This window comes from Oncorhynchus kisutch, linkage group LG4 (assembly GCF_002021735.2).
Source record: "Oncorhynchus kisutch isolate 150728-3 linkage group LG4, Okis_V2, whole genome shotgun sequence".
Lineage (NCBI taxonomy): Eukaryota > Metazoa > Chordata > Actinopteri > Salmoniformes > Salmonidae > Oncorhynchus > Oncorhynchus kisutch.
In genome coordinates this window covers 29,634,918-29,662,730 of record NC_034177.2, presented here as the reverse complement: position 1 = coordinate 29,662,730, position 27,813 = coordinate 29,634,918, and the positions used below count along the sequence as shown (strand labels likewise).

The following is a 27,813-nucleotide window of genomic DNA, read 5'->3' as shown; positions in this document are numbered from 1 at the left end:
AAGAGGGGAGGCTATTTTTACAAGATTAAGGGCCAGTTGAATAAGTCCTTAAATGTGATAGGGAAGCATCCAATGGGAAAGTATGATTTTTGCCAGGAGACAGTGGTGCATGTATTGCTACAGTGTGGGCAGTATCAGAGGGAAAGAGGGAGGCTGAGATCTTGTATGAGGGAGAAGGGGATACAGGAAATGAGTTTGAAGAGTATATTGAGTAGAATGTCATTAGATATAGTCTCAAATATGTCATCTTTATTAAGAGCAATGGGGCCGGCAGGTAGGATTTCGTTTCTCCCTGTCTCTGGCACACACTCCAGTACAGATGGTGGCAGTAATGCACCATAACGTTGGATGCCAACCACCGATGAACCCCACCGAAGAAGTCATCAGGCAGAGGCAATGGGTTTTGGACGTTGACGGAGCACGTCAGAGAAGGAAGACGGAGTCCGCGCTTGTTTGAAATCGAAAGTTGTCGCGGTAGCTTTTGACAAAGATTATCATCAAGACGAAGCAGCTGCATTATAAGTGGGATGCACTGTTGACCGCAACATCCCGAGGCGTTCGTGCTGATTGTACGGAGATTGTGACAGCGGGTTAAATGGTGCCCCTTGAGAAAGCAAGAACAAGATATGTCAGGAGAAGTGCAGTATTACACAAGGAGATGTATACTTGGAAAAAATGGATATGGTTTGTTAAAGAAGAATGGTAGAAAGTGTAAACTGAGTGAGCTGAAGACCGGAGGAGAAATGGAAGTGAATGAGGTATCGGAGGTAGGTGTGGTGAAGTTCTCGGAGCCCGAGGCTTGCATTGCGGGTCAGGATAAAGATGAGTCTGTGACAGTAGGAGTGAAGTTTTTGGAAAAAGTGGACCCTTGCCTTTTGGCTGATCCATTTGTGGTTTCAGGGTGGGTGAAAACAGAATTGTGTACTGTGGAATCGGTGAGGGTAACCAGAAGTGGTCTAGTGATAGTTTCTGCTGGTCAGAGGGAGAAGGCACTCCGTGTTAAACGAATGGGGGCAAGAAATGTGAATTGTTTCGCTCTCAAGAAAAGGGTGCCATTGAAAATAGTGATTACTGAGGTAGCAATAAATGTAAAAGTTGACCAACTAAAGGGGAATATTCTCGGTGTGTGTAATGCTCGTCGCTGGGTGTGATGCAGAAAGGGTGGAGAGAGTGGGGAAACAGAAGTCATTGTCTGTTTTAAGTTTGATGTTTTTGCCCGATAAAGTGATGTTAGGATATATAAGTTATCCTGTACTAGCTTTTGTACCGAAAACATGACATTGTTACATGTCAAGCTTATGGGCATGTGACAGCAGTGTGTAGGGGGGAGTGTCCAAGGTGTGACAAATGTCCAGAAGGGCATGAGACAAAGGAATGTGTAGCATTGAGGAAAGTAGTGGAATGTGTTAATTGTAGGGGTGCCCGTGGAGCTGGGGATCAGAAATGTCTGGTGCGAGAGAGGCGGTTGAGGTTTCCAGGGTTAGAGTAGTGCAGGAGTTGTCATATGCTGATGCAAGTGAAGAAAGTGGAGTGATCCTGTGAGGAGTAGTGTGCATGGTAGATCTGTACCATTACAGAGGGATAGGCCAACAAGTGATATGTTTCAGTAAGATTGGATGTTTAGAATTTATAGCAATGGTTATCAACTGTACTGCAGGGATGGAACATAAATCACAGTACGTATGAACATACAGCGTTAACTAGGGAATATCATTTCTCCAAATCGGGACCACTGCATTTTCTAGTGTAATTTGGAGTTGTGTGCAGAATTTTTTTAAAGAACCCCTTAATTAGGCCATCGATTGGAAGTGTAATGGTTGCTTCATAGGTCTCTAATCTCTTTTAATGGTTTTAATATTTAAAAATTTACAAAGACACACACTTGAACTTTTACTTGAAAGCATTTCACTGTGTTTAATTTGTCACTCGGGATGTTGGCTTACTTTATTTGTGCAACATTTAACAGCTGATTAGTATATTTGTCATTTCCACTTGACTGAGACTGAGCCTACTATTAAATGCATTACCTTTTTCCACAGGTTCCCATTTCATGACAAGCCCAGGCTACAGCAGTGGGTAGCAACTGTCATGCGGATGAATTGGAAACCAACCCAACACTCTTGTCTCTGCCCATCACTTTGAAGATGAGTGTTTTTGGGATGATGACAAGGGAAAGGTCAGCCTCACTGCTTCTGCTTGTGCCCATTATTTTCTCCCCTGGTTGTCTTCAAAAGTGGTCACAATGCCCCAGGGAAAGATCAAGGAATACAGTAGGTACAGGGGTAAGTGGCAACGCTGATAATGTGAAAGCGTCTGCGGCATGATCACATTTAATGTGTACGTAACATCGTTGAGGTACTTGTTGATGATGATGTTGGTCACAGCAATATCAATGTGTTGTGTCTTTAGTATCATTAAAGGTGAAGACTGTTATTTTATCAACTCAATTCGCTGTAATTATTATGTGATTAAACTAATCCTGTAAATGTAATTAACTAGGAAGTCAGGGCACCATGGAAAATCTTTAGATTACAAAAATTATAATTTTCCAAATATAACTCTTCAGATATTTTAATATCTGATCAATTAGTCTTCTATTAATGAATTATTCTTTATCTTACGTCAGTCTCATTTCAAACGTCGTAGAATTCTTGGTTATCTGTACAAACCCAGCCTAAACTATGAATCATCCATACACCAATTGGCTTAATCATTTATTTACTAACTAACTAAATAATCACAGAAATGCATAACAAACAGTAGATATTGGTTACTAACAATGATAGGGAAGATCCCCTAGTGGACTAAACTGATATGATGTCTTGGTGGACAAAGAAAAGGGGGTGTGGACCGATAAAGGAGCTTGAAAGACAAAATGGATCACTACACACTGGATAATTATATTCATTGAAATGCTAATCCTTTGCAGATGAAGGCTCGCTCATTCGGGAATAATTGCAATCAATATATTTACGCCCATATGTCGTTGTCTTCTCTGTTGGAATCGTCGGTCCGTCTGCTGGAGAGTCAGTTCATCAGAGTCTCTCTGGTTACTTATGGTGTTAGCTCTATCGGCGGCTCCTGATAGTGTCTGTTGTAATGGGTACGTCAGGGGTCCATTGTTCTTAGAGTAGATGTTTCGGCGGTTGTCGGTATTTGCATCCCAGGTTTACATAATTTCTAGCTGCAGACTAGTAATTAGTATCTAAGATTTGCTCTTATTCTGTAGGGATCGATAGTCTCAGAGTTGAACCATTTCCAGCCGTGTAGCCAATGCGCCACGTGGTATGGTTTTGTAGTCGTGGTACTCAACCATTGCAACCACAACTCATGCTGGGGGTTTGCTTAGTCTGAAGAGGATTCCCTCAGGAGTGGTTTTTATTAGTAACAATATAAAAGGGTGGTTCCATGATGCCTGATAATGTCTGTGCTCACAGGGTGTGCTCCCTGTGCTCACAGGGAAATCACAAATACTTTCATCTTTACTCATTCATTTTATAACCCCATAATTCATAAATGTACACATTCAGACATATAGTTGTGTGTTTCCTGTCCTCCATGAGGTCACCAAATGAAACACACTCATCATACCTGTCCCTTAAGTGTCCATGGACCCTTCCCACATTCTCACAAGTGGACATATAGTTTAATTCTCCCATTTTGGGGATTTAGGAGTTCGGCCAAGTGAAATTCCTTGTTCTCTCTCTGTATGCTCAGTCCCCTCCTGTACTCCCTGTTCACCCATGACTGCATGGCCAGGCACGACTCCAACACCATCATTAAGTTTGCAGACGACACAAGTGGTAGGCCTGATCACCGACAACGACGAGACAGCCTATAGGGAGGAGATCAGAGACCTGGCTGGGTGGTGCCAGAATAACAACCTATCCCTCAATGTAACCAAGACAAAGGAGATGATTGTGGACTACAGGAAAAGAAGGACCGAGTACGCCCCCATTCTCATCGACAGGGCTGTAGTGGAGCAGGTTGAGAGCTTCAAGTTCCTTGGTGTCCACATCAACAACAATCAAAGACAAAGCCTATTCCCCCTCAGGAAACTAAAAAGATTTGGCATGGGTCCTGAGATCCTCAAAAGGTTCTACAGCTGCAACATCGAGAGCATCCTGACTGGTTGCATCACTGCCTGGTACGGCAACTGCTCGTCTTCTGACCGCAAGGCACAACAGAGGGTAGTGCGTATGGCCCAGTACATCACTGGGGCTAAGCTGCCTGCCATCCAGGACTTCTACACCAGGTGGTGTCAGAGGAAGGCCCTAAAAATTGTCAATGACTCCAGCCACCCCAGTCATAGACTGTTCTCTCTACTACCGCATGGCAAGCGGTACTGGAGTGCCAAGTCTAGGACTAAAAGGCTTCTCAACAGTTTTTACCCCCAAGCCATAAGACTCCTGAACAGGTAATCAAGTGGCTATCCGGACTATTTGCATTGTGTGCCCCCCCCAACCCCTCTTTTTACGCTGCTGCTACTCTCTGTTATCATATATGCATAGTTACTTTAACTATACATTCATGTACATACTACCACAATTGGGCCAGCCAACCAGTGCTGCCGCACATTGTCTGACCGAGCTATCTGCATTGTGTCCCACCACCCGCCAACCCCTATTTTACACTACTGCTAATCTCTGTTCATCATATATGCATAGTCACTTTAACCATATCTACATGTACATAGTACTACCTCAATCAGCCTGACTAACCGATGTCTGTATGTAACCTCGCTACGTTTACAGCCTCGCTACGTCTTTTTTACAGTTTTTTATTTTTATTTCTTTACTTACCTATTGTTCACTTAATACCTTTTTTGCACTATTGGTTAGAGCCTGTAAGTAAGCATTTCACTGTAACACCTGTTGTATTCGGCACACGTGAGAAATAAACTTTGATTTGATTTTCTCTCTTTCTGCATGGCCAGGGGGAGAGTCTCCGCCAAGAATTTACGACCTGAGATAACAGAACCTGGGTGTAGGAGTCAGAGGGGGAAGCCACGATCTTCACCCAGAAAGGGCCACATCATGACAACTGTGATGCTGGATGTGCATGACACCAGTGGTGTGTCAGATGTAGGCCTACATCACAATGACATAGCTGTGATAGTGGATGTGAGTTAAATGTGGTGTCAGATTGGCAGAGGATCTAAACCCAATACAGACAAACCCATGCGCTCTATCCCAGTTTGCCTGTAATTTTACCGTTTGTTTTCACATGACACTTACCGAAGGTTCTCCTGTGTATTCCAGCTAACTTTGTTAATTGCATGCTAGTTATCAAATTTCACTTGTGTGTTCCAGGCCGGCTGCTGCTGATTCCTTGCTTCTCACTAGGTGATGTTGCCACACCTCAGCTGAGCAGAGGATCCAATATGACAAACCATGCAGTAATTTCTCAATGGTACAGCTTCTTGGTTAAATACAAAGGTTCTCTTTCATTTTCTCCTCTACATTTGGATTGACAATGGTGCTTGTGTGCATCTAATATATTTTATGAGCTTTGATTAGAAGCATAACCAAACGGCTTTAGAAGTATAACACAGAAACTATAGATAACGTTATCCAGAAATCTTACATACTGTTTTCTGAAAGTTGCAAAAAAAAATTGTGTCTCTTAAAAGTTGGCTGGTTATTAAACAGTTTATCTTCTCAATTAGTTAAGTTATTACATATGAAAAGATTAGCTGTGGATTTTTCCACTATATTATTGCTTTGTGACTCTCCGACCAATCTCTAATCATATCCTGTAGTCCTGTGAAGTGGAGTTCCCCCTCCACCAATCCCTCAGGGCTCCAATGTTAAGTCAAACTCCATTCTCTTATAAACTGTGCTGAACTGATACAGTGAACCAGCTGAAGTCGGTATGTAAACTGACACCACTGGAGGTCTTGGCGCTATTTGTGTAGAACAAGAAAGAAAACAAGTAGGCGGACAGTACAAGTAAACTTTATTGAACTATTTACAAAACATAAGTAGGAACAGATTAGAATATCGTTCACATCAGGATGCACAACCTTCCACTTCTGTAAGGAGTTCTTTATTTTGCCATTCTTACTATGTTGAAGCACTTGATTGTTTTTGAATAGCAGGACAGAAATAAAGTACCTCATGCTAAAAAGAGAAGTCAAAGAGATCTCTTGGCAAGGGTTAGAAAGGATAGACCCAGCAAAATGTATATCTGTCATAACTCACAATGTCAGTGGCTCTGTAAATACATAATGTTGTGACTTGTAGAATCCTGGAGTTGGAATATTATATTACTTGTACATAACGCTGCTTTTATCATACTGTGTCATTTAGAATGTGTAAATGCAGCTTTACTGATTAATTGTCAAATCATAACGGCATAACTTTTGCAAAAACTTATTTCACCAACTTTTCATTTTGTAACAAGTGGCATGTTGTGTTGAATAGAAAATATACAACTGCTAGGTCTCGTGAGGTGCACATGTAGCGCTAAATAGAGCACGTATGATTTAATCCTCAATAAGTTACGTGCACACAACTGCATACACAGAATTACCTTTCATGGTTGGAGTGGTTGTGGTACCTGCAGATTTCCCGTTCCCCAATGGTGGTGGTGCAAAAGCAGATTTCCCCTCCCGAAACTAGTTGCAGCCATGCAGATCCACGTCCCTGGCAACATTGGCAGAGTGCCCAAAAACTATACCGCACTGGCGGAGTGGAGTAGTCCTAGAAAAAACGGAACTAGCAATATGGCAGCAGCCACGAAATGGTCGTTGCCACAAAGTCAGAAGGCACGCCTACTTGACCAAACAAATGAGGGAGTATAATGATGTGTATGCCAGCCCAGAAGGCTCGCCTACCCGACCAATCAGATGAGGAAGTATGATGTCCTACTCTATGCCGGTTTGTGGGAAATACCTACTTATTGAGTTGAAAAAAACCACATCTCCCATTCCACCTGATTACATATGTGGCGTATCATATGAATGGTGTGATTGGTAAAATGATGTCCACCTTTTAATGGGGTGATTGTTGTCTAATCTGGTGCCCATTCAATGGTGTTCTGTTTCAAGTTGCGGGACTTGTAAGAATGCCACCTGGGGAAAGGCAGACAAACGAAAGACAAAGAGAAATATCCTGCTGAAAAAGGCAGTAAGTTCAAAGGCTGATCACTGGAATTTAAACCATACACTTTTACAACAAATTTTGAATTCCCAACTAACAATGGAATGTTCCTCAATAAAATCGTAAAAGCCTTGGTTTCATGCATGTTAACATTAAAAGTCTCCTCCCTAAATTTGTTTTATTCACTGCTTTAGCCCACTCTGCCAACACAGATGTCCTAGCTGTGTCTGAATCTTGGCTTAGGAAGGCCACCAAAAACCCTGAAATTTCCATCATTAACTATAACATTTTCCGACAAGATAGAACTGCCAAAGAGGGTTGAGTTGCAATCTACTGCAGAGAGAACTCTGCAGGCTATGTCTTATTATCCAGGTCTGTGCCCAAACTACTTTTAAAAATCAACCATTCCAGAAACAAGTCTCAACGTTGTCACTTGCTATAGACCACCTTCTGACCCCAGCTGTGCCCTGGACACCATATGTGAATTGATTGCCTCCCATCTATCTTCAGAGCTTGTGCTGTTAGGTGACCTAAACTGGGACATGCTAAACACCCCGGCCATCCTACAATCTAAACTTGATGCCCTCAATCTCACACAAATGATCAATGAACCTACCAGGTATAACCCCAAATCCGTAAACACAGGCACCCTCATAGATATCATCCGAACCAACCAGCCCTCCAAATACACCTCTGCTGTCTTCATCCAGGAGCTCAGCGATCACTGCCTCATTGCTTGCATCTGTAATGGGTCTGCGGTCAAACGACCACCCCTCATCACCGTCAAACGCTCCCTAAAACACTTCAGCGAGCAGGCCTTTCTAATCGACCTGGCCCGGCTATCCTGGAAGGATATTGACCTCATTCCGTTAGTAGAAGATGCCTGGTTATTCTTTTAAAAGTGCTTTACTCACAATCTTAAATAAGCATGCCCTGTTCAGAAATGTTAGAACCAGGAACAGATATAGCCCGTGGTTCACTCCAGGCCTGACTGCCCTTGACCAGCACAAAAACATCCTGTGGTGTACGGCATTAGCATCAAATAGCCCCTGCGCTATGCAACTTTTCAGGGAAGTTAGGAACCAATATACACAGGCAGTTAGGAAAGCAAAGGCTAGCTTTTTCAAACAGAAATTTGCATCCTGCAGCACAAAATCCAAAAAGTTCTGGCACATTGGAAAGTCCATGGAGAATAAGAGCACCTCCTCCCAGTTGGCCACTGCACTGAGGCTAGGAAACACAGTCAACACCGATAAATCCACAATAATTGAGAATTTCAATAAGCATTTTTGTACTGCTGGCCATGCTTTCCACCTGGCCACCCCTACCCTGGTCAACAGCCATGCACCCCCCAGAGCAACTCGTCCAAGCCTCCCACATTTCTCCTTCACCCAAATCCAGATAGCTGATGTTCTGAAAGAGCTGCAAAATCTGGACCCCTACAAATCAGCCCGAAAGCCAAGTTAACAGATCACCGACCATTTCGATTTTCACTGTACCTTCTCCGCTATGAAATCTGGTTTCAGAGCTGGTCATAGGTGCACCTCAGCCACGCTCAAGGGCTTAAACGATATCATAACCGCCATCGATAAGAGACATTACTGTGCAGCCATATTCATCGACCTGGCCAAGGCTTTTGACTCTGTCAATCACCACATTCTCATCGGCAGACTCAACAGCCTTGGTTTCTCAAATGACTGCCTCGCCTGGTTCACCAACTACTTCTCAGAGTTCAGTGTGTCAAATTGGAGGGCCTGTTCTCCGGACCTCTGGCAGTCTCTATGGGGGAGCCACAGGGTTCAATTCTCGGGTCGACTTTTTTCTCTGTACACATCAATAATGTCGCTCTTGCTGCTGGTGATTCTCTGATCCACCTCTACGCAGATGACACAATTCTGTATACTTCTGGCCGTTCTTTGGACACTGTGTTAATTAACCTCCAGACGAGCTTCAATGCCATACAACTCTCCTTCCGTGGCCTCCAACTGCTTTAAATGCAAGTAAAACTAAATGTATGCTCTTCAACCGATGGCTGCCCGCACCTGCACGCCGGTCCAGCATCACTACTCTGGACGGTTCTGACTTAGAATATGTGGACAACTACCTAGGTGTGTGGTTAGACTGTAAACTCTCGTTCCAGCCTCACAATAAGCATCTCCAATCCAAAATTAAATCTAGAAATGGCTTCCTATTTCGCAACAAAGCATCCTTCACTCACGCTGCCAAACATACCCTCGTACAAATGACTATCCTGCCGATCCTTGACTTTGGCGATGTCATTTACAAAATAGCCTCCAACACTCTACTCAGCAAATTGGATGCAGTCTATCACAGTGCCATCCGTTTTGTCACCAAAGCCCCATATACTACCCACCACTGAGACCTGTATGCTCTCGTTGGCTGGCCCTCGCTTTATGTTCGTCGCCAAATCCACTGGCTCCAGGTCACCCATAAGTATTTGCTAAGTAAAGCCCCGCCTTATCTCAGCTCACTGGTCACCATAGCAGCACCCACCTGTAGCACGCGCTCCAGCAGGTATATTTCACTGGTCATCCCCAAAGCCAATTCCTCTTAACTGCCTTTCCTTCCAGTTCTCTGCTGCCAATGACTGGAACAAATGGAGAAAAAAAAAATCGCTGCAGCTGGAGACCCATATCTCCCTCACTAACTTTAAGCACCAGCTGTTTGAGCGCAGATCACTGCACCTGTACATACCCCATCTGTAAATAGCCCATCCATCTACCTCATCCCCATACTGTTATTTATTATTTGGCTCCTTTGCACCCTAGTATCTTTACTTGCACATTCATCTTCTGCACATATCATTCCTGCGTTTAATTGCTATATTGTAATTATTTTGCCACTATGGCCTATTTATTGCCTTACCTCATTTGCACACTGTATATAGACTTGTTCTATTGTATTATTGACTGTTTATTATTTATTTGTTTATTCCATGTGGAACTGTTGTTTGTGTTGCACTGCTTTGCTTATATATTATTCTTGACCAGTTCGCAGTTGTAAATTAGAACTTGTTCTCAACTAGCCTACCTGGTTAAATAAAGGTGAAATAAATAAAATCAAAAATTTAATTTAAGGAGGTGGCACTTTTAAGGTTGTCATAACTCTGTGGTCACTAAAGATCCCATGGCACTTATTGCAAGAGTATGTAATGATAAGTACCATTTTAGGTGCAATGTGTATATCAAACTGTATTCCTATCATGTAATACTGTGTATAAAAATAACATGTATGAATAATGTATATGTAACAATATTTGTATAAAACATGTGAAACAAAGTTACTTTTGTACTCCAAATAGGAGGGTGGATGGGTCAATAAAATAAGAGTATGTAAGTGGGGTTAGGGTGGTGAGTTTCACCTTACACTGAGTCCAATCAATTAGTATTATTTCATGTTTAGCCATCTTCCATAGCTTGAAGACCATGCTTTTGTACAGAGACGGAGACTGGTACAAAATACCAAAAAGGTAGACTGCAAGGCTATGTTAAGTTAAATAAATAAGTGACTATAGTAAGTGCCTATGTGCCAAATAAAGTAACAGCATTTAAGTTCAATCTTAAATAAGCCAATTTCTGTGAAACTGTATGTTTTACTTGTGGAGTACTTTTATTTGAAAATTAAAATAAAATCAAGTTGTGTCGATTTCTTTGTCTGCATGCCATTTTAAAAACAATGGAGATATTGCAGTAAACCTATTTGGGTTAATACAAGTAACTGAGTAAGGACAAACATCATGATAAACTTGCAAGCTAAGCTTGAATAAGACAACTGATTACCACTTTGCATTTACAACGGTGGTTTTATTATAGCTAATAAATAACCACAATTCTGGATAACTAGATAAAATAAATGAATGTCCCTCGTCTGCCCCTGTAAACTGGGTGGGGGCATACACATCATCACACTGCCTCATCTGATTGGCTGAGTAGGCGGGGCTTCTCACTTTGTGGCAACTAGTTAAGAACGTGAGAAGATTATGTTGAAGACAACGGTCAGCAATTTTGGACGCTTTCTTCAGTTCTTTATAACTTAGTTCTGTCAAGGTGCGTTGCTCTTTGTGGTCAACAATTCTTTGACTTCATTTGGAATGCTTGCAGGGAAGAAGGAATGGGGATTATCTACTGCCGGAAGACTGAGCCCTGTTTGGTGTGTGTAGGTCGGCCACTGTTCATGATGCTGGAGCCCTGCAGGACAGAGGGAGTCTGGACATTTTCCTTTTCATGCATTCATTAAATGCGACATAAACATAACTTTCTGAGTATTGTGTGCGCCCCAGACACTGATGAGCCTTATAGAGAGTACATCTATTGAAATGTCTTCAAATGGATATTTTACCCAAACTACACATTGGGTTCCTTACCCTGTAAGCAGTCTATGGACATGGTATGACTGCAATCCATGCATTGGTTTAGTTTCCTTGGCACTGTTTCCACATGCTAACATTTGATCATTTGTAGCACAAATCCCATTCAAGTCACTGATTATTTGAACATGATGCGTGATAAATGTTTATCAGTCCTATGTCATGGTATTTGTGTCACAGATGCTAAAACGTTAGCATGTGGAAACGGTGCCAGGAAAACAACAAAGATAAAGTATGGATTGCTGTCATACCTTGTCCATAGGTTGTAAGGAAACCAATGAGTAATTTCATAATTTGGGTTAACTATCCTTGTATGACCCTTTTGATGATGAAGGTTATTGACCACACATAATAAAATGAGAGCACCAATTGCGCTCTAATAGACACTAGATGGCGGCATTTATTCACCATGACACTGGGATCAGCATAGCCCTTTGCTTCCCGACTGTTCGTAAACAGGATTAGGGTTGCCACTGCCATATGTCCACGTTACAGCGCTTGTTTACGGAGAACAAACGGAAGACCGAGTGGACTACCTGTGCTAGTTAGCCATCTGCGTCTCCGAACACGTGTGTAAACGGTAGACAGACGCCACAAAGGTGTTGTCACTGAAAAAATACGGCGTGCTGAAACTGTTAAAACGGGTTTAAACAGTGTACGGTAGTGAAGGCTTGTCGATGAGCTATAGGCGGACGGGCTCATTGTAATGGATGGAGTCAAACATGTGGTTTTCCATATATTTGATATCGTTAAATGTATTCCATTCCAGCCATTGCAATGAGCCTGTCCTGTAGCTCCTCCTCCCAGCCTCCTCTGTTGTACAGTGTGTGTATTTTGCAGTTGTGAAATTAGTTTTATGTTATATGAAAGTAGAGGGATTTATATTTCTAGAATCGTACTGCAATTGAGAATCGATTCCCGTTTAGCTGGAGTATTTGGCAGCTTTGGCTTCCAGAGCCAAACCACCCTTTAAACAGACATGTAAAGTCCTTGGATTAAGGAGTGTAACGTTAGCCAAATATTGGACTAAAGGAGCCTAACTATTGAGTATGGGCTGTCAACTGCTGCTTTTTAATTCATTTTACAACAACAATTACTCTTTGTCTGACACACTACTGGTTTTATCAAAATAAAACAACTCTATATTTGTTTTTGTTTTAATCAGATCTGTTGTCTGTTCGGCAGGAATTGTAAATCAGACGCCAACGCAGAAAATGAGTAGATCTGGTTACTGTTGCTTGGATACTTGTTATTCAAACCAGTGAATAAGGGCTACAGCAAAATTCTACTGACAGGAAACGGTGGTCTACTCTCAGTCTAATACAATACAAACGTTGCAGTTAAAATTACCATAAACTTCATAAATGGGCATATCAACTGGCAATAAAACTTTAGTTCTAGAGCATGTGTAAGCAAGCACGTGTAACCAATTTCAACCTTTATGATTTTATGGGCTGTTAATGTTCAACAATGACAATACGTTTGTTCAATGTTGCATTAATATATCCCCTTTTCGCCCATCACAAATCACAATGTGTCTTTCAGCAGTAGGTAGAATTTGACCCTAACTTCTGATACAGGATAAGATATCCCCCACACAGTTTGGGTAGGGTAATCTGATCCCAGATATATATAGTGACGGGTAACTTCTAGCTCAACTGGCACCATTTTGTTTTTCCTGTGCAAATAAGTTTCTGTGATCTGTCCAATGAGGGAACGAAGGGTGCCGTTTTTCATTTGAATGGGGGTTTGGTTTACAACTCTTGTTGCTAGGCTGTGGATATTTTTTCCAGGAAATCTTCCACTGCAAAACAGCCAAAGCTGTTCCGCTCACATTTTATTGGTCGGTGATGGGGTGGAGTACTGAGGACTGAAGAGTACATTCAAAATGGCGTATGTGTTTTTGCTGCTTCCCACAAAGCAACGCCATTATGGTCTATCCATGACATTCTTCAATTGTACCTGTATACAATTGGTTCTTACATGGTCAATGGATATTATTTGTAATATTAATAGAAATTATCAATACAAGCAATTACATATTATAGGCAAACAATTACAAATGTGGTAGTCTATATTAGTTTGACACTGGTATATTTTGACATATCTACTGTGTTCTATAATTATTTATATGAATAGCCTTTAGCTATGCAACACGTGATGCAATAAGTGTACTGAAATACAGGACAGGAGGTAGTAGTAAAACACAACTTCAGCATTGTTTAATGTTAAAAAACTAAACTATTTCAACAATGAAGTTGGTTTATACATCTTGCCTCATAAACACAACATTTCTTAAGAAGAACAAACATTAAATGCAAAACAGACAGTAAACCTTTGAGCATAGATCTTTGGACAAAACAAGGGAAATGTTGCCACAATGTATCTCCTAGTTTTAACGTTTGATACATTTCAGACAAGTGTATAAAATACATTTAGAGCCACAATGTTGCATATTTTCCTCAATAAATCGCTTTATAGTAATTATCTAAACCATTAGAGTAGAGGCTATGCTTGCTACCCAGGATGCTGGTGTGTTTCAGAGGAAGTTGTGTGCGCTTACGTTGAAAAAGAGGGGGCAGAGCTATTGAATAGGATAACAGTTCATGCAGACCCAGTGAGAAGGACAGACGGAAGAGACCAGCATCCAGCACAGAATGGCAGAGACGCAGAACTGTCAGGGTGAAGATCCCGATAAAATGACGAAAATCTGCGAGAAATGCGGCGGTCGCGCGGGTAGAAGACGGGGGATAGCGCCCGTCTCACATGTGGGTAAGAAACTAAAAAACAAAAACAGTTTTCCCCTATAAAGGCGCGTTTAGAAGATGTGGCAATATGGTGGAAAGAGCGAGGGTTCTACGGTCTGTTGTAAAAATGGCCATGGTGTGTTCCCTGTTAAGAATTATACAAATAACAAATTCGGACCTAATGTTTGTGTGGGTTGAAATTCTAATTCGTGGGATGAATAGGAGAATGAAAAAATGTGTTGCGTTAATTTAAGTCAAATACAAAGTAACATTATTATTGGGTACACTTTCGAGTTCTAGAACCTACGCATTTAAAATGTGCTTTGTCCTTGAAAGGGCAAATGCCCTTGTCTGAAATTGACAGATAATTAACTAAATTGACTAACGTTACACCTTAACAATACATGTTATTTTAAGTGGGTTGAGTGTAAGATGAAAGTATGAAGCTTTATATTGTGAGTTCTATTATATAGTGCATTTCGATGTTTTTCCATACAAAAAAAATATATCTGTTAGAAAAGGCTTTATTGCCAGGTTTAGGTGTTACATACTGGAAAACATTCCAGACAGGTATAGTTCTGGCTAACTTAATATTTCAGCTCATTTTAACAGTAGTTCAAATTATTAAATTAAATTTGAAGTTAAACATGTTCGATAATGGTGCTTTTTCTTTACACATAACACAAGTTTTATGTTCAAATGAAACTGCAACGTCTTGAGGAGCATATATGAAGCTATTTTTCAAAAAATTGTAAATAGGGTGTTGGCTTTTAACTCTTTGTGTTCCAGAATGGAAATAAAAGTCTCAGAAATAATTCCGTAAATATTTTTGGGGTTATTATTTTAGTAGTTATGAGAGTAGGTTTTTCACACTTCACAAATACAGAACGATTCACTTGATCACATTTCATAGAGGAATTATTAAGAAATACACCCTTTTCCAAGACACAAAAGCTACTTAATGCTATCCTGACCAGGTTATTGAAATATGTCCATACAGCGAGGATGAGATTTTTTTTCCATAGATATTTAATGTAATCAAGTTGATGCTGTGTTATCATCTTTATTAAAGCTTAATATAAAAGTCCCTGGTGCTGAGATATTGATTCAGCCAAGTCTCAAGATTTCCATGTTTAGGGACACTATATTTAAATAAGGTATCATTGACCAGCTGCTATATTGTGGTCATAAATTGGTTGCCGGTTTAATCTTTGTGTTCCATGAACAATTCTTACTAATTTTGATACAAAAATTGTTGGATAAATGGCCACAACGCATATTTCAAGTTGAAAGTATAGTATTTTTGGACATGCATGTATTCAAAGTGTAAATGGTTATAAGTTGCCTTCTGCAACTTAATTTAGATCATAAATTAATTATGGGTAGATATTAGTTGATCGAGTATATGGTTGCTTCTAGTATTTGTAGTAACATTTCGAATATGAAATTCTGTACAGATGTATAGAATCTCTTGTATCAGACAATGTATGGCATTCTGCCAGATTTTGTGACATAATCACCATAATCTAACATGTATATTTCTTTTTTTCAGGAACCATTGAAGTTTGAAAAATGGGGGTAAAGAAGAATACCGAAGTTTTGATACTTGAAAAATGGTAGGTTTGTGAAAAACTGAGCTTGTGATGGCATTTTATGATTATTAATTATTAATAGTGCGTATGTTTAATTTAGCAAGTACGTTTCTCCTGACTGCTATATTAGACTGACCAATAGGTTGTGCTGTTTGCCTGTTTTCACTTTTGTATTTGTACTTTTGAAGGTTTGTTATCCGGGTGGACCACCAAATCGATGACTAGGGGGATCGGAGTGATCAAGGCTTGTAAGTATAAAGTGTTCGCTTTTAATTAAAGACGGGGAAGAAGATAGAACCTGAAAACAACACATTTTGAATAACATCTCTTCCATGTAAAATATTATATGGGTGTGTGTTATAGTGTATCCTAACACTACATTGTAACATTTGCATTGTGTACTTGGCATTTATTTAGTCTGTGCCCATTTAATACCTGAAAAGAAGAGTAAATAGGGAAATTTCTTAAAATGAATAAATACGTTTAAAAAAATCGCTGAACACACTTGTGAGCAGTGTTATGATTGTTAAGACCACAAGAGGGCAATATTATTCACTATTGAAGTTAGCTCTTATTGCTACCATGATGCTGCTTCAAATCTTCGCAGGTGATGTTACGTTCACATTTTGTCGTTTGACTTATTTTTAGAATTTGATTCTCTGCTAAGGTCTCTGTTAAGTGCTTGTAAAAAATGCTATTTATCCTCTTTGGGAGAACTAACTGACATTCGTACATTAGTACGAAAAAAATGGCTAGCTAGCCAATGGGTAAGTAAAGAAATGATCTCGGACAAGTAAAGGACATCGGAAATTAAAGTGCTTTTAATAATATGCCTATTAATTTGGCTCAACTCAATCTTGCCTAGGTCTTAAATGTATGATCATTATCCTAAAAGTAGTATTATCCTTGTGTTCAAGTTGCTATATGGCTTAAGTCTGTTCAGGTTCTTTATCAGTTAGAATGTTTCTGGTTGAATGAGATGAGTTAATATAGTAAGTAATAGTAATAAGCTAACTAAAGTTGTTAATAAGTTAGTTAGCTAGCTAGCTAGCTTGCTAAATTGGTCAAGTTGGCAATATTACTAATCAAGAAGATGCCATGTTGTATTCTGTTAATATGAAGCATGGTTATCATAATTGATAATACACACACATGTTTGATGAAAATCTGTAAATGATTTGTTTGGTTGAAAAGGTGAAAGGTCTGTAATACAATGTCACAACTCGTAGACTAGGGTTGCAGAATTATGTAATGTCCTCTTGGGGGGGGTCATAAAAAAAAATCTAAAGTCAGGAACCCATGTTTATTAAAAAAAAAAAAAAAAAAAAGAAGATTTCTGCACTACTTGAACTGAGCATTACGCATAGCACTAGGAAACCTGATCACTTTAGAGATCACATTTTTGGGAACTTGAATTTTGGTTTGCAAAAACGGTATTCAAGTAAAAGCCTAGATGAGGAACTCTTCCGAGAGACCACATTTTGTAATATTTGGCCAGTATGAGTGAGTATTCATGAAACAACTTGTGGTCTGGTGTATTTGATGGTCACCTAATTTCTCATCTTATCCCTTACAGAATCAAGACATGGACTGACTGCCTGTTCCATTCCCTCCCCATGAAGTAAGAAGACAGCTATGTAAGTCTAGTCTGTGTTGTGTGCTGTAACAAATGGAATGTTTCTTCAAATGTCTGCTGTAAATGTCATGTTAATACTCTGTACTAAATCAATTTCTTAGAAAAACATTAAGTTATGTTTAATAACATTGAAGTAACATAGCTTTTACATAAAAGTTCAAATCCAGGCATGTCATGTTTGCCCAAAACACAGGGCCTTAAACATAGCACTTGACCTTTAACATGCATAACAATCCAGAGCTGGGCTATTTATTGGTAACGGGAGTAGGATTCCCAGTGATGTGGTATAATTTGGAAAACTGATTTTAACCAATTGAGATCAACAGATCTACCACCATGACATTTCTACCTCTTCTTGTAGTGTTATTAAAATATGGATATTCCAGTGAAAGTTTACCCCTTTGTTGTTTTTTGCTGCATGGTGAAAGCTATAATTATATCACACATTGTTACATGCCATTGAACAGACACTTCAAATTAAGCTAATTCAGTTTAGTTACTAATCTCTTAATTTGGTATATGAAGCCCTGTTACAAGGGCATCGTATTTTATCACAATGATTTAAAGGGATACTGCGAGATTCTGTTTTTCTACTTACCCCCGCGTCCAATGAATTTGTGGATACCATTTTTATGTCTGTGTGAAATATGAAGGAAGTTTGGAGCTAGTTTCGCCAGCCAATGCTAACTAGCGTAAGCGCAATGACGAAGTCTTCAGGTACGCTAGCTAGCGTATGATGCGTAAAGGACTCGCCCTTTAAATCTTTACTTCAAATATGCTCATGCTTCCCCTAGAAGCTAGAAGTTGCCATTCATTGTTGATAGCTTCTTTAAGCATCAGGAGTTTTCTTCCAACTTTCAAATATTCCGTGATTCTTCTCTTGCCTGTGGCCCAATTATTCACAACTGCCCAAATTTATCCCCCAGTGTTTTTCCCCCTCTTTTTAGTTTTTTTGTTATCAGCTTTATTTTGAAATGTAATAGATTGAAGCTCCTTTTTTCACTTGGTCAGTGTATTCTGACATAATACATAGACTACTGCATTATGCTATTCTACCTATTTCCTAGCTGGGATAATAGTCACCTACCTACTACTACCATTATGATTCAGTATTTTCTGCTTTATTCGGGAGGAATTTCACTTTTCTTAAAGTCAAACGATCACAGTTAGGCCATGCTGTCTTTTTTTCTTCAGTAAAAAGGTGAGATGCGAAATAATCCTGTATTAATTAGACCCAACCCACCTCTACTAATGATTTCTTTGCATGTCCACTAAATTAGAACTTCAAACTAAAGGCCCAGTGGATATTTCCTTGTACTTTGAATATGAGATGGTTTCTTGTAATAATTCAGTTTTCTTGGCAAGATCCTCCAAAAATCTTCACTTTGTTTTCACTTGTTGGTCATGAACTGACATCTTCAGTCGGAACCTGCCTCTATTTTTTTCTTGACTTAAGTGAATGCGTAAATAGATTTTAAGGACTCTTTTTATTATTCTCGTTCTTATTAAAATTATTTCTCTCATTTTTGTGATTTCCTCTCTTCCTTGGTGAATCTCTGCTGGTCATGTGTGGAAGTTTGAGGCCGGGTGCATGCAGAGGAAGCACATTTAGCATATTTTGCGCAGTTTAACTCCATGCATGATTACTATTGTTGGAGTTTTATGTTTCGTTACAAATAAAGGAGCAGTAGTTTAGCTACAACTAATAGTTCATCAATATCAGTTGGCCAAAAGTGGATTATGAGATTAACTCATGCCAGCGTGTGCTCAATTTGAATCCTGTGAACCCCCTAGTGGGCAGTTGAAGTAGTTTAGCCTAGCTTGACAGTAAAATAATAATAAATCAAATTAATGTCACCAATTTATTGTCTATCTATTCTAATGAACATAGTGTAATCCCAAAAGTAGATCACAAGCCATGGGTTGTATGAACAATTTTGTTTTGTCAGATATAAATAACGACTTTACATTATCCATGCTAAGATTATAAATTATACTGATCTGTAATGATTAACAGACATTTTGTAACATTCCATTTGCTTAGCTTTCACATGTATGCCCTGTTTTCTCTTTGTTGTTTTCAAATTATTCAGCTGTAAAATTTGTTGAATGCTTGCTATTAAATTGCATAATGCTGTGTTCATGTGCTCTCGGAATCATCGGAAATTTGGGACTGGGATACCCCCAGAAAGCTCCCAGAATTTACGTAATTACGAGTTTCTGACATCCAAAACCAATCATAACGAGCGCCCAAGTATGAAATAGTCTATGTACTCCTAATGTTTCCCCGTTCTGGTAGTTTTGAGTTTCCTACTTCAGGTGAACGAAGCATAATAATATTTGACTTTAGATTTATCGTTAAAACACTCGTGAGAATCATAGATTTCTAAAGGTTTTAAATTATTGATTTTGTGGAAATTTGAACAGCTGACTTGCATTACTTTTAGTATTGCATCCCCCAAAAATATTAACATAATTGTCTAACGTTCATATTTGAAAATCATGGGCACAAGGTCATTTGGGGTGAATAGGGCTGAATCTTCAAATTATATTCACATTTTGTCCAATCTGTGCATATTACTCATGTGTATGGTTAGTAAGCATTCAGCCCTTAATGCTCTTTTATATTATCATTCTGGATTTTGGGGGATTTATTTGAATTGTGATATTTGTCACTGCATACTGCTATGATACAGACATTTTAACGTTGGGTTTCATTACCAATTCGACTTTCAGCTAGCTATTGAGCTATTGGAATCGGAATCTTTGGTGTTTGTTGAAGCTCTTTTCGCAGGCAAATTCCAATTGATGGGATAGGACAAAAGTGAGGTCTTAATTAAATGTAATTGGGGTTTTCGACTCATTTTCTTTTTCTTAATTCCATTAAAGACCCCATTCTACTGGACATTGAAGTGGAGACAGCTGCTTTGTCATCAAGATGGCGGCGTTGATTTGGGAGCTAATTGGATTTTTGAAAAGCTGACTGGATTTTTCAGGATTTTATTTTACTGGATAAGATGCATCAATTGGAATTACATCAAACTTTGACATGGATTCTTGTGCTTTGGATGTGCTGGCAATTCTTTGGACTCAATTGTTTGAATATTGTAATGGTTTCCTTTACTGAGTTCAGTTACACTACTTTTTCTACTTCTGTGATTTCCTAATAGGATGTTATTTATGTTAAATAAAACATTGCAATTTTCACTATTCTGACTTTCTTTCATTGATCAATATGCTACCCAAGAATGTTACAGGACTATTTGTCTTTTCGCTAAATGTGAAAATTCTCCAACTGAATCAATTTTACTCAAATGTAATCCAGTTTCTGGTATTTTCTTGGGCTTCCGATTTACTCCTGTTTACTGGAAGGTATGATACGTTTGCCTTGTACAATCTAAATTGACATTTAATAGTGCTAGCTAAATTAGGCCTACTAACTTTAAATAAGATCTGGGGAATTGGAGGGTAAACGCAAGTAATACTTTACACAACTTTTTATTTTGTGAACTTTTACACCTATTACGTTAAAGTTTTTTTGCTCAAGTGTTTACGCTACTTGTCTCCATTACGAGCAATACTTAACAATGTAGGAACTTTTTAAAACTATATCCCGGGTTAATTTAATTGACCAGTTTATTACTTCCTACACTTTTGTAGGACTCTTCTGTATTCACAATCCGACTCGTAATTGGCGCAAACATTTATTTTTTAAGTAAGTCAAATGAAAGGGTATGGCTTCTAGTGATCAACGCATTCCATGGTGAATGAAGGGGCTGGCTAATCCATACAGTAATACTCTGCATTTCTACATATCTCTACATAATACACAGTTGAAACAGCTTTTGGCAAAAACTGAAATGGTGGCCAAGGCTCAGCCTCTAAAATGGCTCCTGAAGTCATACTTCCTGTCTGAGCAGGAAGTGATGGGTCTTAGTGTTTAATTATTTTTGTACAAATATTACCCTTATTGATAAATATATATGGATATGACTTTGGCAAAGGCTATCCTCTTGAAGTGATGCAACTTTTCATGAAATAAAAATGTAATATAGGTTTGCCGTTTTTATACAAAATAAAGGGGGTGGGACTTTGGGACATCACCTGAGTGTGGGGTAAATGGAAATAACGTCAATCAAAGGCAAAGCTTTCAGAGCTAGGAAGGAGCTCTAGATGGCGGATGAGCCTTGGGAAGGGGAACAATTCATTGGGCTTTCGTCAGCCCTTTTTCTTTTTCATGAAATCAAGCTGGAATATGCCGCTCTATGAATATTTTTTTTATTTAAAATAAAAACTAGTACTATAGTGAACAGTAGATTAGGTTTACTGCTTTTATTAGTTTTTCGTCGTGTATATCGGTTTTACTGAGTGTATGCTCGAGTCGTTGTCTTCTCTGCCTAGGTCTGGCAGCCATGGCGCGCCTCCATTTTTCGTGTGCTCTGTGAGGAGCTCTAGCCTTTCGTCTCACGATCACTTGTGTTGACGCTTCAATATCCTATTAATGTCTTTTCCCCTAATGTTTATTTTCAATCAACCTTTTTTTTTTATATACCTTTTTTTGGGATAATGAGTATTATATAGTCTATAGCCTACTTTGCGGATGTGAATCTAATACTTCATTATACCTTACTGTACATGGAATAGGTATGTTTACATTTTTATAATGCCTACAATCGATTTAAATTTTATTTATCACATTTTGGTCGTCCTTTGTCTGATGACGCAGTTAGAATTAGTGCATGTGGCTCGGTCGGTGGATCTAATTGTTATTCTCAACACTTGGCTTTTTAATTACAGGATGTCATCAGTTGTCATTTATCCATCGATAATTTATATATTAATATATGTCCAATTTAAACGCCTGACACAACGTTGTCTTATTTCGTAACGTCAAGGATTTTACTGTCCTCTGAGAAACTATCTTATGGGACTTTTATGATAGTTCATCACTCTTCTAACTTTTGACAGCAAATACCAGCACATAAGACCATCAAATCGAACGTTTTCAAGATAAAACTATGATGAAGAATAAGAATAAAAAGCAAGAAGATGAAGGTTCGACTCAAAGCAATGCATCAAGGTACGATCATCTATTTAACTTTTTAGACATCTGTTTTCATTGTTTACCTTGACAAGCATGGTTGATCGCCTGTGGACACGTTTACTACATAGTTTTAACGATTTGTACCAGTTTCAAACCAATGACCTTGGTCTTGTTTAATAGCCACACCCTAATTTTGCTAGCATTTTGTTACACTAAAGACTGAACTTTCAGGCCCATGTTATTTCGTCTTTACCCACATGTATACAACCTAGAATAAGTTTAATTGGCTTTTTTCCCAAGAACAAATGCATGATTTCAATGTTTGTTGTTCCATCATTACTATGTGATATGACCTTGTCATATTAGTCGACACTGCATTGCACCATTTGAACATGCAAGGCGTATTCTTTTTTCAAACGTTTTAGAACTCTAATTTACTCATGTTAATGTTAACAGCATGTGTGGCTGAAGGGAAGTATTTAAATAAATATCCAGTAGGCTCTATTCAACTTATTTTCTGCATTGGCAACTATGTAGGTAAGTTTAAAGACTCATTTGTCATCATTTGAAACAGTTGACAACATTGGTTTTAGTAAGCTTAAATGTGGGTAGCCTAAATTATAAAGTGTGTAGTATTTGAATGAGAACTGTTAAATGTATAGTAGGCCATACAGTCAATCACGACTGAATGTTCACTAGATTTTAGTTTCTATTTAGGCTGTTGTAGATCTATTTACCTCCTGGATATTTTGTCTTCAGTTACTCCTTCATTTGTTACATACAGGCTTCTGTCCATGAGAAAGGGAGCCTCTATTATTGTAGGCCTATTTGAAAACGGCTTCACTGATAGTCAGTCCTCTTGTAAATGTATTTCACTTTGACATGTTTTATGGATAGCCCTTTGAAATAGTTAATAGGTAAGGTGTGCATATACTGAAAAAGTATGCATTCTGATGTCATTCAGAGAACAATTTGAGGGGTTATTGGCATTGATGTAGCTCTTTCTGAAGTGCTCTTCACTGGTACACAAATCAGACTAACCATTGACATACTACAGTTTGCACAGATTTGGTGTATTTGGTGCATTTTTGGATTTGATAGGACAGCTGATTCAATTGAGTGCACAGTAGCCCTTTATTCAGCTGTGCCTGTATTTGTGACCAAGAGGGGCTTATATTCTGATACCAAGGAATAGGCTACTAGCTAAGTGTTAGGATGGTAAATGTCATGTATTGCAGATGTTTTCATGGTCTCAACAACTTGAGCTATTAGATTATACTTTTATTTGTAAAATAATACAAAGTTGGGATTCAAATGATTGAAATGTATTATCTGTTTGCGTTGGAACACAAAACAATGTAATTTATTATAATAAATAAAAAGTTATGCATGTGCACAGGTTATTTTGAGGCATACTTGTGTCAAATAACCATTCTTGCTTGCAAAATCATGGTAATCTTGAGTGGAACATAATATCTGCTTATCCATCATAGTGAAATCATTTCATTCTATCGGAGATGGTAAGTGCACATTGCTTTACACCTCTTACATCTCTGATAGTTTTAGAATTCAGTCATGGAATTAACTGTCTTATGTCGGCCTATGTATAATTGGTGACTGGATATCGTAATTAAAGCCTGATGGGGCCAACATGTTGTCACCTATTATTACATGGCTTACATTTCTTACCATAGGCCTACATGACTACTACAACTACGGTACAGGCCTGTTTGGGTTTCTCTTCAAGAGAGAAGTATTGCATTGGTTTTAGATTGTCAATCCATGCAAATGTTTCAGCTTAACTGCCCATAGCCCTTAATTCAATTGATAATGGGTCACATACATGACATGAAGACGTTGTCAAACAATTAAAGGCTGTGTAGTGAATTTTCTATCCTGTTGGCAGCCATTTTAATAACCATGCACATTTTATCCGAAGTCTGTCCCTCAAAATACTAATCCTCTACCACACTTTTGACTGCTCTCGTCCTGATAGAGGACTACTTTTCAAGCACATGTAAGCACAAGACACTGGGAGAGCAGATCCCTTCAATAAATATTATTTTGAAATACAGGGCATGAAGTGGAGTCCACTTTTAATTCACAAAATGGCTCTTGTTTTGTACTTTCTGTATTAAGTGTGCACAGAACTACAGGAAAGGGGAACAGGAAGTGTTTCAAAGGTCATAGGCTTTTTTTTGGAGCTGTGATTGGCTCATTCCTCACCTAGCAACCCACCAGCCTGTAATCATTTACTTCAGTTTTTTGTCCCGCCTATGTCTAACTTCACATTCAATGAAGGGAGTCACTTGCTCATTGGGGTTTGAGCGTTTGTCACTTGGTGACTGACTGGTCAATAAATTACAATAACTTTATCACAATTCATTCGCTTTTGATATCCCAATAATAAATCTTTCTTATCTGAATGGTTATATAAACATTTAATCAGTTAGAATTTCTATAGTTAGATGTATATTTTCAAATGAAATATTATGTACTAATAGAATAGCTCTAGTTATGCATAAATACTGTCATAAGTGACTACACATAGGTAATAAAGCATGGCTACAAATGAAAGGATTGTTTTTGTTCTATTGTAGCAGCCTTCTCCATGTTTGAACCATTTTAAGGTAGGCTGACTGTGGATATGATCTATTTTGAAAATGAAATAATGCTGGATATGGGTACCCCCTATAGTCTGTTCAAGGTACTGCACATTCTGTTAGTATGGGGCATAGACAGACAGGTTTACATTCTTGTAATTTGATGGGTTTATTATGTGAGAATTACAGTTTTAATAAATAAATGTTAGTGATTAATGTGTTCTGGTTTCATTAAATAAAGACATTCCATTTAAATTGAATAATGTTGACATTTCTTCTAATCTTTTTTTAGTTGCATGTAACATTTTCACGGTATTTTTTGGTTAGATTGTTAAAAATGTATCAGGGCATGGTTCTGTCATTGTATAATACATTAGTTAAATGTAGCCTAATGTTTGCATTAACAAAATGATATGATGTGCTCTTGAGGTGAAATTACTTCAGGTCTAGATGTTATAATTGGTTGTTGGATAGAATCTCAGTAGGAGCTTCATGTTTGGTGGAGTCACTGTTGGCCCTATGTATGTACTGATGTGGCACTGGCAACCATAGGACTTATTTGGCGCCCTCTATTGTTTTAAAACAATAATGGTTATTTGTGAAAGTTTGTAGGCTATGTTAGGAATTGAATGAATGCAAAGATATTTTTAGTGTGGGCAACTTTTAAATACTGTGAAAAGATTTTTCAACATGACAATAATAGTATGGACATAAAACACATCCCAGATTGAGAAGCACTTGTGTGGTTTTCAGCAATTTCTCCTACATGGGGTTATGGAAGTATTTTTAAAGATCTGTTTTAACAGGATTGGATTGGCATGGAGAGTGGTCTTGTTATGACAAAGTTAATCTGAGCACACTATGGTGATGTAATGATGTTTCGTTTCCACCTAAAGGTGTTAGCATTTTGCGTGTAGTCTTTTCAGTACTACATGAACTCCATTCACTTAGAAAACATGTTACACATTCTCCAACTTTTTGTACTTTGTGAAATAAGCCTCTTAACTTTCTACACACGTCCTAGATGACATTGGCTGCTGTTATGCCCTTGAGCAAGGTGCTCAACACCCCACAACAACCGCTCCATGGGTGCCCAGTGTGGCAGCCCCCTGCCCCAACCTTCAACCTGTATGTGTGTCTTTCAGAGGTGTTACTACAAAGCGGAAGTCAAATTTCCTTTGGCCCTTGTGTACTATTTTGAATAATAAAGTGTATACAATTTTGAATAGTAAAAGTGATCTTCATTTGTTGAGCCAAATCAGTGCTTGACAACAGTAGGTGGGAGATTGGAGAAACTGTTCATGAAATGGGCTTGTTATTGAAAAGGGAAATCTTTGCATAGCTTACTAAATGAAAGTACAGCACTATAAAAGGATGATATTAAGTAAATCTGGTAATATTTTAGACTTAAATTCCACATTTTTGATGCTATAGCAATTCGGCCTCAGAAGAATCGAACCACTCTGGGTTGGAGTCTGGGAGTCAGTCGGAGAGTGAGCAGGGCAGGGAGAGGAGAAGATTGCACCACTCAGGAGAGTCCAACAGCTCTTCTGAATCTGGGAGCCAGTCCGGGTCTGAGAGTGAATCCCAGCAGGCCTTGGCAGAGGTCAAGGACAGACAACCAGTTAAAAAGAAAGACAATCTGTCAGATGTGAAGAAGGTAAACAAAGCAAGGCCTGTACTGCAAACTAGTTTGCTTGAGTTATAATATGTAGGGCTGAAAGGCTGTTGCAGCGTTGGAAATAAATTGAAGTCCAATGCCAAGTTTGTGGTCTATGCAAATATATATATATTTAAGCACCATTTCAGTTGAATGCATATAGTTATACCACAGACTTGGTATCCTACTTTCCCCATATTTGGTTATACCATTATTTACCTGATGATTATTTGCCTGATGGTTTCTAGATTGTAAATCAGATTTTCTATACCAGGCCAGAAGAAGACATGTACTGTATTTACATTTTAGTCATTTAGCAGACACTTATATAGAGCGTCTTCATATTCCGTTCAGATTCAGAAGCAATTAGGGTTAAGTGCCCACAAGGGCACATCAACAGATTTTTCACCAAGTCGGCTCTGGGATATATCGTGCCATCAGTTACACAACAGCTTTTATGCATGGACACTGCATATTTAGAAATGGAGTCCTGTCTCAATTGGGTTGGAGACAGAAAATGGCAAGGATGCAATGATCCAATTTGGTATTTGATTCCAGATGTGGGAAGAGCATCCAGATGTCTATGGGGTCAGGCGATCAAATCGCAGTAGACAAGAACCTGCTCGTCTCAATATTGGAGCTGGGGTAAGAAGTGCAACATGAAACCTACTGAAATACTGCTGAATGGATATTCTTTAAAGAAAACTTCCAAAAAACTTCTAGTGTATGTCATGTGGATTTATTGGTGTCTCAGTCAATTTAGCTGCAACCCCTTATGGCAAAGCCTAATCTCTCATTGAGATGTAATCAATTTCAACACACTTGCAGGGTAGCAGTGACTCCGAAGGTGAAAGTCCTAAAAGAAAAGCACCACGACAGAAGAAGAAAGAGTGAGTATTGAGATTATTAGATTTGTAATTTTCAGTTTTATTTTCTTCTCCCTTTGATTCTTATCCACTTAAATCTATCATGTCGTGGGATGAATTTATTATGTTGTGCCAAATTCTGCTCAATGTTGGGCTATGTGTAGAATAAGTCATT

At 38.7% G+C, this 27,813-nt stretch overlaps 1 protein-coding gene and 1 long non-coding RNA gene across 6 annotated transcripts in view; both read left to right on the top strand.

The window, feature by feature from the left end:
- Positions 1-389: 389 nt before the first annotated feature.
- On the top strand, positions 390-7,318 carry LOC109889356 (uncharacterized). The gene is made up of 3 exons (XR_004209701.1): positions 390-767; positions 2,040-5,123; positions 5,313-7,318. It is a non-coding gene; the product is annotated as an uncharacterized LOC109889356 (long non-coding RNA).
- A 6,707-nt stretch (positions 7,319-14,025) lies between these two features.
- Positions 14,026-27,813, top strand: part of chd2 (chromodomain helicase DNA binding protein 2) — a 31,198-nt gene continuing 17,410 nt past the window's right edge. For 3 of the 5 annotated variants that reach the window (XM_031822768.1, XM_020480729.2, XM_020480726.2), the window contains exons 1-9: positions 14,036-14,262; positions 15,790-15,853; positions 16,018-16,077; positions 17,406-17,466; positions 20,355-22,109; positions 22,434-22,545; positions 26,547-26,772; positions 27,331-27,417; positions 27,601-27,662. In XM_031822768.1, coding sequence (XP_031678628.1) covers positions 22,484-22,545; positions 26,547-26,772; positions 27,331-27,417; positions 27,601-27,662 — 437 coding nt within the window. In that variant the 5' untranslated portion in view covers positions 14,036-14,262; positions 15,790-15,853; positions 16,018-16,077; ... (1 more) ...; positions 20,355-22,109; positions 22,434-22,483. Of the gene's footprint in view, positions 14,263-15,789; positions 15,854-16,017; positions 17,467-20,354; positions 22,110-22,433; positions 22,546-26,546; positions 26,773-27,330; positions 27,418-27,600; positions 27,663-27,813 lie in introns of all 5 variants that reach the window. The other 2 variants (XM_020480728.2, XM_031822767.1) reach the window with 2 other exon arrangements.